General features: G+C 34.4%; 2 protein-coding genes across 5 annotated transcripts; one reads left to right on the top strand and one right to left on the bottom strand.

The window, feature by feature from the left end:
- Positions 1-2,699: 2,699 nt before the first annotated feature.
- Positions 2,700-5,381, top strand: LOC112741362 (WEB family protein At1g12150-like). Its single transcript, XM_025790313.3, has 2 exons — positions 2,700-2,864; positions 3,639-5,381. Exons 1-2 carry the CDS (start codon positions 2,700-2,702, stop codon positions 5,235-5,237), a joined length of 1,764 nt encoding a protein of 587 aa, XP_025646098.1. The 3' UTR covers positions 5,238-5,381.
- Positions 2,747-10,230, bottom strand: LOC112741363 (phosphatidylinositol/phosphatidylcholine transfer protein SFH9). 4 transcript variants are annotated; one of them, XM_072213695.1, is made up of 12 exons: positions 9,902-10,230; positions 9,745-9,773; positions 9,119-9,202; positions 8,954-9,007; positions 8,714-8,791; positions 8,458-8,511; positions 8,304-8,363; positions 8,117-8,212; positions 7,477-7,578; positions 7,280-7,360; positions 6,690-7,036; positions 2,747-2,880 (listed from the first exon to the last, which is right to left on the bottom strand). In XM_072213695.1, exons 1-11 carry the CDS (start codon positions 9,954-9,956, stop codon positions 6,719-6,721), a joined length of 1,011 nt encoding a protein of 336 aa, XP_072069796.1. In that variant the 5' UTR covers positions 9,957-10,230; the 3' UTR covers positions 2,747-2,880; positions 6,690-6,718. The 4 variants fall into 4 exon arrangements, with proteins under 4 accessions (XP_072069796.1, XP_072069795.1, XP_025646100.1 ...); XM_072213694.1 differs by lacking the exon at positions 2,747-2,880 and adding an exon at positions 3,382-5,130; XM_025790315.3 differs by lacking the exon at positions 2,747-2,880 and adding an exon at positions 6,315-6,575.
- Positions 10,231-11,114: the final 884 nt, after the last annotated feature.

Raw genomic sequence — 11,114 nt, 5'->3', positions numbered from 1 at the left:
ACCAACGCCATTCCCTGTCCCTCGTCCTCCTTACTCCACAGAAATCTTCTTTGTAGGGAAATCAGCTTCTCTGCAATCGCCTTCGACATCTTGTATAGGCTCAGATAATACACTGGTAAGCTATTCAAGACAGATTTTATAAGTACCAGCTTTCCCGCTTTGTTTAGCACCTTAGCTTTCCATAGGCTTAGTTTCTCCTCCACCTTATCAATAATAGGCTTCCAGGTCTTGACCAACCTCGGATTAGCTCCTAAGAGAACTCCAAAGTATTTAACAGGGAGAGTACCTTCCTTGCAACCCATAGTCTACACATACGTTGTACCCACTGCTCTTCACAATTGAGTGGAATCAAACTGGACTTGTCGAAGTTGATATTGAGCCCTGACATTAGCTCAAACTAGCGCAGCAGCCGCTTGTAATTCTGCATGGTCTCCTCATGTGGTGGGCAAAACAGGATAGTGTCGTCAGCAAACTGTAGGTGTGAGAGCTCCACACTGTCTCGACCAACTACCAAAGGGGAGACACGATCATTCCTGACTGCCTCGCCAATCATTCTATGCAGTTAGGGGTGCACATGACCCGACCCGACCCGAAGGTCCGGCCCGGTCCCGAACACTTTAGGGGCTAATTTGGTGTGATTTCATCGGGTTTAGGGTCAGGTAAGGGTCTCAAAAATAGACCCGGTCATTATTTCGGGTCGGGTCCGGGCCATAGCTCGGGTCACCCGAAGTCGGCCCGGTGGCCCGGTCATCATACACAATTAATATTTTGTGTTATTAGTGATGGATCATGACTATTCTTATGTGAAATTTAAGTATTGTAAACTTTAATATTTTGTGTTATTAGTCATTATAAGACTATAAGTTAATGTTTTATGTTTAGAATGCATAAGACTTTAGACTAATGCATAATATTGTGTTATTTGTATTGATTTAAATATTTGGTATTATTAGACAATATTAGTATTAATTGTGGTTATGCTTTAATTTTGAAGAAGGGTTAGTTCTTGTTATATTTTTCTAAGTAAATTTTACCATGTTAAATAATGGTTAGAGTCTTGGAAATTTGGATATTTTTACATGCTAGCTTACAAGAAGGTATCAACGTAATGTAATGTTAACGGCGCGGTTTTCACCCGGTATAATTGTGGCCCGAAAGTGTATTGATTTCATCGGGTCTAGGGCCGGGTTCGGGTCTAATAAATAGACCAGATGTATATTTCGGGCCGGGTCTGGGTCATATCAAACCCGGCTTCACCCGACCCATGTGCACCCCTATATACAGTACATCCACAACCAGCACAAACAAGAACGGAGAAAGCGGGTCCCTTTGTCTCAAGCCCCTTTTCATTTTAAACGGTTTAATTGGTGATCCATTAATCAAAACTGACATCAAAGCTGTAGTCACACACTCCATGACCCAAGCCCTCCACCTGAGACCAAACCCCATCTTCTCTAGCACAATATCTACAAAACTCCACTTGACTCTGTTATAAGCCTTCTGAAAATCTAGTTTGATTATGGCTGCGTTTCCCTTTCTCCTTCTAAGTCAGTGCACCATTTCACATGCTATGAGAGTCTCATCATGAATTTTTCTGACCTTACCTCAACGGTGTTTAGTGTATAAACAGATTTATTTTTATACAAGTATTAACTATTAAGGGTGTTTAGTGTATAAACAGATTTATAAACAATAATACTAATAACATTAGAAAATGTAAAAAATAAATATTATTACTTACCTTGACTCCACGTACTCGTTCAACATGTTGCTCTTTTTCCATTGTTATATACTTATATCACGTCTATTGCGAAGTCGATGAGACATTATTTAAAAATATTTATAACACAAATATACTTAATCTAAAATTAAAATTTCTTTTACAAAAAAAAATTAAAAGAAGAATAAAAAAATTTTCATAATACAACAAAATTAAAATCACCCTCTTTTAAAACGAACTCCTCTACTCATATTTTTCAAACCCAAATCCCACGAAGAAATCAAGCAATGCTCTGTCAGTCCCTCCTTTTATATCATTTTCGCACTTCTTCCAAACAAGTTCAAAATTTTCAATGTCATAATAAATTAATTTTTTTTTTTTTTGGAAATTTTCTGTTTATTTTTCCTATGTATACCCTAAGTGTAAATTTTTTACTTTTATAAGTTATGTATTTATTTATATTTTTAATTGACAACCCTGTATGGTTGCCATTTACCTAATTGCACCACCACAAACCTCTCTAAGCCCTGTACCCTAAAAACAGCATATAACCTAATTATTGGAACCATGCAAGCAGAGTTTTTGCACCAACCATCTTTTAGGATATTCCCTTTTAATTTTGTTTCCTCAACGTTCTCAAAACCTGGACTTAAAAGGAACCTACTTGTTCATCTTCGTTTTTTTCAGCTTTGCTTTATTCATTCATAAAAACTCTTGAGGCCTTAGCTTCTTCACATTCATATATTCATTTATTCATTCATGTAAGAATTAATACTAACAATGTTGGCGTGATCATATATTATTGTGATGTGTTATGCAGTTTCATCATTCATTTGATAACAATCAAGGCTCACTATTTATTAATCTTGCAGATATATACACATAGATATTATTCATATTGCTGTCATTGTAAGAAAGAAGAGAAGAGAAAGAATATATTGTTATTGTTATAATAATAATTATTATCAGAAGAAGAAGAATGAGCTTCAGAGTAAGAGAATCACAAAAGGAATTGGGGTCTCCAAGGGGAGAGATTGGAGAGATAGATACAAGGGCTCCATTCCAATCTGTGAAAGCTGCTGTTAGTTTATTTGGTGAGGTAGCAGTTCCAAAATCTTCTTCTATCAAGAGGAAATCCTCTGAGGTAATTTAACAAACACCTATCATTCATGCCAAATGTAATTACCTTGATCACATTTCAGGCTACATAAACTGGGAATTTTCATTGTAGTAATGATTTTTGGCATATATATAACATAGTTGCGATAAATATACGGCATATCGACTTAAAGTACGATGATAGATATGTTTGAAGAAATATGTTTTTATCTGTATTTCAACATGATCGTTTATCGTAAAAACATTGAAACAACCTTTTTTGTGGGATAAGAGATGTTAGCAAAATAATGAAATACAATTGAAAATGCTTGACTTAGAAGATTATTATTTTTCTTACACTAAGATATCATCTTTTTTTTCCTCCCCTTTTTCCTTAAAAAAAATCATTTTACCATTTGGCTGTAAAAAGAATGAACATTTTTTTCTTTTAATTAGAGGAATGTTTGATCCTTTTTAATTTTTTTATAGAATCAAATGTGAATTTCATTTTCTTTTCCTCTTTCTTTTCACATTTATCAACAATGTACTCAACTACTCCCTTATTTTTATTATAAGGTCATTCATACCTTATACATTAATATTCATACTCATTCATTTCATACCAAATAACACCCAACTAGTTTTTATCATAATCAGTTATGAAAAAATAAATTATACATACAATAATTGATATAAGTAATTTCTTCCACAACTAATCTGAACACTCCCTACAAGAGCCTTCAATGTGTTTCTAGAAATGCTTGTTCAAGATGCTATTAGGATACAACTAAAAAAAGTCTCAATTTTGTGTGTTTGGCAGAATGTACTGGAAAAGGAGACACAACTTCTGTTGGCCCAAAGAGAACTAAACATGATAAAGAAACAGCTTGGCAGTGCTGAGAATACAAAATCTAAAGCACTTGCTGAGCTTGAGAGGGCCAATGTAACACTTCAGGACTTGACAAAGAAGCTCATCGGTGTCAGAGAATCTAAGGAGACGGCAATAGAGGCAGCCGAAGTCGTGAAGAACAAGGCCAAAATACTCGAGGAACAACTGTCCCAAAAAGCTATAGGATATGAAGCTTGGAAAAGAGAACTAGAGCAAGCAAGAAAGGAGTATCAAACAACTGTGAAGGAACTAGATGCTTCCAAGCAAGAACTCAATCAGATAAGGCAAGATTTCGATGCAGCTTTGGAGGCAAAGTTGGCTGCATTCCAAACTGCAGGGGAAGCTCAACGATCCACTAAGATGAACTTGGAAAAAGTCAATGAAATGTCAAATGAAATCGCAAACATGAAGGCGTCAATTGAACAGCTGAAGCTTCAAACTCTAAAAGCACAAGAAGAACAGGTACAGGTCATGCAGGAAAGGGAAAGCCAACTAAGCTATTACATAACCGCAAAGGAAGATGCGCAGGCAAAGTTGACGGCCTTAAAGGCCGAATATGACCCTGAACTAACAGCAAGCCTAGAGGTGAAACTGGCCGAAACAAGTGCAGAGATTCAGCTTCTTCAGGAGCAGATGAGGGAGGCACATGCTTCTGAAATGGAATCTGTGAGACAAATGACTGATGAGATTAAACAAGCTACAAAGATGCTGCATGAAGTTGTTGCAGAAGAAAATTCCCTGAGAGAATTAGTTGCTTCTCTTAGGACAGATTTAGAACAAGTGAAGAGAGACCAAGAAGAACTTAAGGAGAAGCAACAGGCGGCTGAAGCTCTTGCTGCCAGCCTCACCAGTGAACTACAAACTATCAAGGAAGAGGCAGGGCCTGACCCTGGTTCTGTGGAGGAAGTTGATCTCACTCAAGAGATGAGTTTGAAGATTCAGGAGCTAGCATTGGAGACAGAAAGTGCAAAAAGGGAAGAAGAAGAATTGAGAGTACAAACCGAAGAGCTGAAGCGAGAAGCTGAAAAAGCTCAGGCCATGGCTGAAGAATTAGGGAGAAAGCTGGAGGATGCCCTTAGAGAGGCTGAAGAATCAAAGGCAGCAGAACGGAAAGCGATTCAGGAAATGAAAACATTGTCTGATATGCGAGGGAGAGTCTCCGATGCAGATTCTAATTCTAATGCTAATGCTAATGCTAATAGCAAGATTGTATTATCAGTCAAGGAGTTTGCAGCTTTGAGTGGAAAGATCAAGGAATCCGAAGATTTGATTGAGAGGACAGAAGCAGCTGCACATGCTCAGGTGGAAGCAATCAATGCAAGGAAAAGAGAAGTGGACAAGAAAGTAGAAGCTAACCTGAAAGCAATTGAAGAAATTAAGGCTGCAACAGATATGGCTCTTAGAAATGCAGAGATGGCAGATTCTGCGAAAGAAGCAGTCGAGGATGAGCTAAGAAGGTGGCGTGAAGAACAAAACAGCGATATGGACTATGCAGAAAATTCTGCAAGATCAATCTCCTTGCACATCTAGAAGGCTATAGAACGTCAAAGATCAGATATTTAGATGGTGTTCAATCTATAATCAAAAGGAGCAAAAGGGAACCATATTGGTTGTAGCATTTCAAATTTTGCCCTTTCTCTTTTGGATTTGGGAGGTTCCTTTCAACTACATGTCCATGATGATCATTTTATCGATCAACAGCTTCCATAAAACAATTTGCAAATGCAGATAAGCTCATTGTCAAGATCTGTTTTAAAGTTTTGGGTTCCTAGGACCCTTAAAACTTCCAAAAACTAAAAAAATAAAAAAATAAAAATCAATGGTTTAGGAGAAACATTTAGATTTAGCTTCTCTTTAGATTTGCTTCTTTACTTTGCAAAATTATAAAAAGCTGAAGATGATGATTGAGTGCAGGAAATGAAGGACATTTGCAATTTGTTTCCAAATGAGGCAACAAAATGGACAAGGCCAGCTTCTGGTAATGGTGCATTGATGATCTTGTAAAGTGTAAACCATGCAAATAGAAAGTGCATACTATTTTGTTTTGTTCTTATTTCCAAATTCCAACTCCCATCATGTATTTATTCATAAATTTGTTTATGAAGAAAATTTTTCCTAATCTATTACTCCAATGTTTAGATCCTGAAAAGATCCATCTCACTAGAATCTCCAACTACATGAACAGAATTATTATCATTCACATTTATTGATATAGAATTCATTTTTGGTAAATATCAAACAATATCAATTAACCTAACGTGCTTGGGACTAAGCATCAATTGAGACAACATAAAACTCATACATTTTACATCCAATTAATTGCTTTTCAAATTCATCTAAATGGTTTGTAATTAGTAGTATTTTGTTTTTTGAAAAAATCTATGCACCAAGTATAAAAGAACATGTTGAAATATTACAAATAAAGTACAAAGGTAAGACATTTAAGGAAAAACAACAAAATTTTTCCTTTGTGAATAAATGGAATAGTATATTTAATCATATTAATAATTAGACCCCTTTTCCCAAGTTCAACCCTACAAATTGCAAGCGTAGACAAATACAAATTGAGAAGGCAAACCATGGAAAGTTGAGATGGAACACATTACGTCACAAACAAAATACTATATTTGACATTTCTCTATTGTATATTTAAAGCTGGGGTATCCACTTTATTCCAACTACTACTGAATTCCTCAACCTTAACATAAAAGCTAAACTAATTCTGCAGAATCCTAATGTTTAAGCAATGTGAATGTTCCCCTTGACTACACATAGATTGGTTCAAATGGTTAAACAGGACAAACCATTTTAACTCATCAGTGCAAATCCTGAATGAAAGGTACTCCGTCGGTTCCTTTTTATCTATCACTGTTAATTTCCGGCACATCCACGGATCAATGTATCCAGAAAACAATACAATTAATATGTATCAGAAAGTAATAGTAACAGATAAAAAGCAAACAAAGGGAGTAACTAACAAACCGTCAAAACCCCCAAGCTACTTCAGTAGTTCAGTCACCATTGATTTTGAGGCCATCTAGTGAATCTGAAACTCCATTGCAGTTCTCAAACTTGTGCAACTCTGACTCTATAGTCTTGGCAATCTCTACTTCCTCAGCAGGAGGCTCGGGGAAATCTACATGGAAGGATCCCTGCTTGATGGGTTCGACCTTTTCATGGATCCTGGATTGCTCCTTGATGTAATTGTAGAGTTCTTGGTGGAAGGGATGATCTAAGGAATAGCAGTTCTCACTGCTGCCCTCTGAGCGTCTGGAAGATCCGGAGCCTTCTTTTCTACAGAAATGTGGTAAAGATGCCTCGTCCATTATCTGCATGCCAAATTTTGATTTTTAAATTCTATCAAACCATATAAGGCAATAAATGAAGATATTTTTTTCTGAAACAATACAAGCACTTTGAGGAGATTAACCTGTGCTACAACTACTTTTTAGAGGAAAAATGCAAACACGAATATGCAAAGAGAAACATAAATAAGATTACAATATCTGCTTTGGGAAGCGCATATTTCAGTAATGCTTTTTGAGGAATCATACAGAAACCAAAAAGTTTACCTGCAACAGCTCATCTCGCCCACAACCCGGTAAGACTTGCACTTTTCTTCTTGTCCTTTCTTGCAAAAGTGGCTTCACTACCTGCTAATGCTAAATGTTTAACATTATGCTGATATTTCAAATAGGTGCTTAACTTAAACTAATATGCCATGAATATCACAAGAGTAACCAAGTCGCAAGACGAAATATCTTCTCACCTTCCAACATGCTGAAAATATGTATGGGACATTTACAATGTAATATGTATTTGTCTTCTCAGGGTAGTTCAGATCATCAATAGATGATATTATTGTTAACAACTGCAATGACATGAATGACAACTTAGTAACAGTGTTATATATAAAGAGAAATGTTATTAACAAGGAGGAAAGGGTATTACAATAGGCCTCGAGTCCTCAACAAAAAAGAAAAGCATAGCTCAATAATATTAGAAATATCCAAAAACAAATAAAACCAGTTGACAAAGGTTTTCTGGCCTAAAAAATCAGAATCTTGGAGTGCAATTGAGTATGTCATTTCAGTAACGCCAAAGGTTACTGATAATGACATGTGAATATTCAATTCTTTCTCCCTATCTTAATTATAATAAATAAATGAATAAATTCTATATGTTCTCAGATTTATTCAGTATACCAATTCTGAATTGCTTTTACAAACTTACTATTCAAATATTTACTCTCTTTTTCTTTTTCTCTTTTAGGGTTAATATATTAAATACATACCATTCACATCAAACCATCACGCTTCTTATTTTAACATCAAAATTCATTGTTAATACATTGAAGTCACAAGTAGAGTAACTGTGCCGGACCAAGTAGCTACATGAACTAAATGTACCTTAATTTGGTTCAAGGCCGAGAACTTCAGACCAGTCATATCCAAAACCTTTACACATGTGGTAATAGGTTGCCCATGTTTCTTTGATGAAGAAGGCTACAGACAAATATGGGTAAAAACTCAGAATGAAATGGCAGAAGCTAAACTACCAAATTAATCTTAGAAGAATCCAAAGACTAATACTCACCAAGACCACACGGTCACGATATTCATTGATCTGAATGTGAGACTGAACATAATAATGAACCTGCCGATCATACAAGATCAGGATACACAGAAGTCAAATAGTGCCCCCCAACAGACCAATGTTTCTCTTCCTTTCTCTAATAAATTGAACTTACAGATGCTTTGTCAAATGTGCTAAGCCCAACACCAATTGCAAAGACAGGAAGACCCTGGAATTGATCACAGAGAAAGAGAGAGGGGAAAAAAGAAACAGAGATAAGACAATTATATAAATTTGATTTAGGAGAATACAATGTGTGCTGAACTGCATATATAGCATAACTTGCACATGTTGACAAGAAAATACTTTCAGAAGTGACCGAGATGACATGGGATACCAACAAAAAAAAGATTATGTTTCAGAATGAGCACCTCTCTTGAGTAACCTGACAATCCTATTAGTTGTGAATCGCGAATTGATCTGTATAAATCAGGCGGGACTATTGGTTTCTGAAAATGAAACATCATCGATAATAACCAAGTAAAAACTCATAGCCATTTGTCAACAAGGTCTTGCCAAGTATATAAAGGGGATTTCTAAAAATAGAAAAATGAACAAATAAAAGAAACAGAAACAATAAGTTCAAAGGATCATCAAAAACATAAACTTACGGATAAAATGTTGTCAATCTCATTTTGTACTCTCCAGTTTAGAGAATCAACTAACTGCAACATGATAGAGCAATTATGTTACGGAAAATTCATAGTTTTTATAACAATTAAGAACATACTTGCTTAGCACTAAACAACATAACAATTGGCTTAAGTATGTCTTACCATTTTATGAGCCTTGGAAGCATTCCACTCCCTTGCTTTCAGAAATCGTACTAAGGTTTCGGTCACATATCCTTGATGAACATTCTGCATATCACCCAGGATTAAATTCCAAAAGGGGAACATTTAGGTGCACTTTATGAAATTTGCATCCATCCAGAAAAGAAGAAACTATTAATACAACTATGAATAAATAAATCCTTCAAGCAAATTAATGAATAGTGTTAAAGATATACAGTGCTACATTGATTGAAACTTCAAAACTTGAAAATCAGATCTCAATTTATCCCCTTCCTACTAAATCAATACAAATTATAAATCCCCCCAAAAAAATGCAGGAGATAGCAGCACTAATTAGTCAACAGCATGAATGAAACATTCAAAATTACTTTAACCATCATGACTCCAAATGGCCACACTAGACACAATCCACCGAAAAGGAACTAATAGAGAATAATTTACACAGCCACACAGTACAGAGAGATCAAAACCAGCACATGTTGAAAACAAGCAAAAACTATACCAGATAACAAAAAGGGGCAGCTTAGAATGAATAATTCAGAATGTTGAAATCAGATCAGAATGAGTATCTAGAAACAATAGATAAAGAAAGATAGAAAATGGGTTACCTGAAAGGTTCTCTGCAATGGCTCCTCAACTAAGCATAATTACAAAAAGAGAAAAGAAGCAATTTTTTAACATGAGCATAAAAAAAAGGGGGGAAAAGTGAGAGACCCAGATGAGAAAAAAGAGCAAGGATTAAGAGAGAGATGAAAAAGGTGAGACCTTGATCCATGAGAGATTTGAGGTTGTTGAGGGCATCCTGGGAAACATCCCCCATTTGTTGCTGTTGATTCTTTTTGAGTTCTTTGAGGAATGAGGAAGAGAAATCAGAAGCAACAGCAACAGCAACACCAACCCAGAATTAGTGTAGCTTCAAATTCACTGTGTCTGTGTTGTTTGTTTGTTTGTTGCACCTCTCCGTTACTGTGAAGAGAGAGCAAAACCGAAACTTGAAGGAAAAAAAGAAAAAGAAAAGAAAGGAAAAGAAAAGAAAATGAAAAGGAGAAAATATAGTGAGAATCTACTAAGACAGATTGAAAAAGAAAATATATAACAGTGAGTGAAGAGTGAAGTGAGGACCCAAGATTCAAGCATGGTGGGCCTACACCGCCACTCATCTCTCCCACTTTCCACCAACATGATTTTATACACGGTGAAAATTCACTTGCAATCGACTTCACGTGAAGTTAATTCTTAAGAGTAGTTAAATAATTTAATTAATTTGACTAATTTTTTATCTAAAGACTCTTTTAGGTATCAATTTTACGTGAAGTCGACTTCAGCTGAGTTTTTACCTTTATATATTTTAATCTCTGAAAAATTACAACCTTGACAATTTAAATTGTTTTTAGAGAAAAAGGAAATACATTATTTTTACTTTTAATTTTTCTGCTCATATTTATAATTCAAATAAAATTATAATTAAATTTTTATATTTTTTTAATTAAATCTTTATATTATCTTTTATTTTGTAATTAAATTATTTTTATGTCAGAAACGTTAAAATTAAATGAATATTTCGCACACAAAAAATATATGATCAAAGATTTAATTAAAATATTAAATTTTTACTTGTGATACTTTTAATTTGTAAATAAATATTTAGTTAATTCTAATTTTTTTACACTAAAAATAATATAATTATAAAATTAAAAATAATATAAAAATTTAATTAAAAAATTAGAAAACCTAATTAAAAATTTGATAAAACTATTAAGATGAATAGAGTAATTAAAATTTATTTTTATAAAAATAAAAAATATTTCAAATTTTATTCTAATAAGTATAATAGAAGATGCCAAATTATTAACTTCATATTTCAGAATATTAAATTGAACAAATTTTTCTCATAAAAAATTAAAAATGATATAAATAATCTATTATTAAATGACTGAACTTAAATTTTGTATCCACAAAATATTAATAAATAATTATT

This window comes from Arachis hypogaea, chromosome 14, assembly GCF_003086295.3.
Source record: "Arachis hypogaea cultivar Tifrunner chromosome 14, arahy.Tifrunner.gnm2.J5K5, whole genome shotgun sequence".
In the NCBI taxonomy this organism is placed as follows: Eukaryota; Viridiplantae; Streptophyta; class Magnoliopsida; order Fabales; family Fabaceae; genus Arachis; species Arachis hypogaea.
This window is presented reverse-complemented; position numbering and strand designations above follow the sequence as displayed.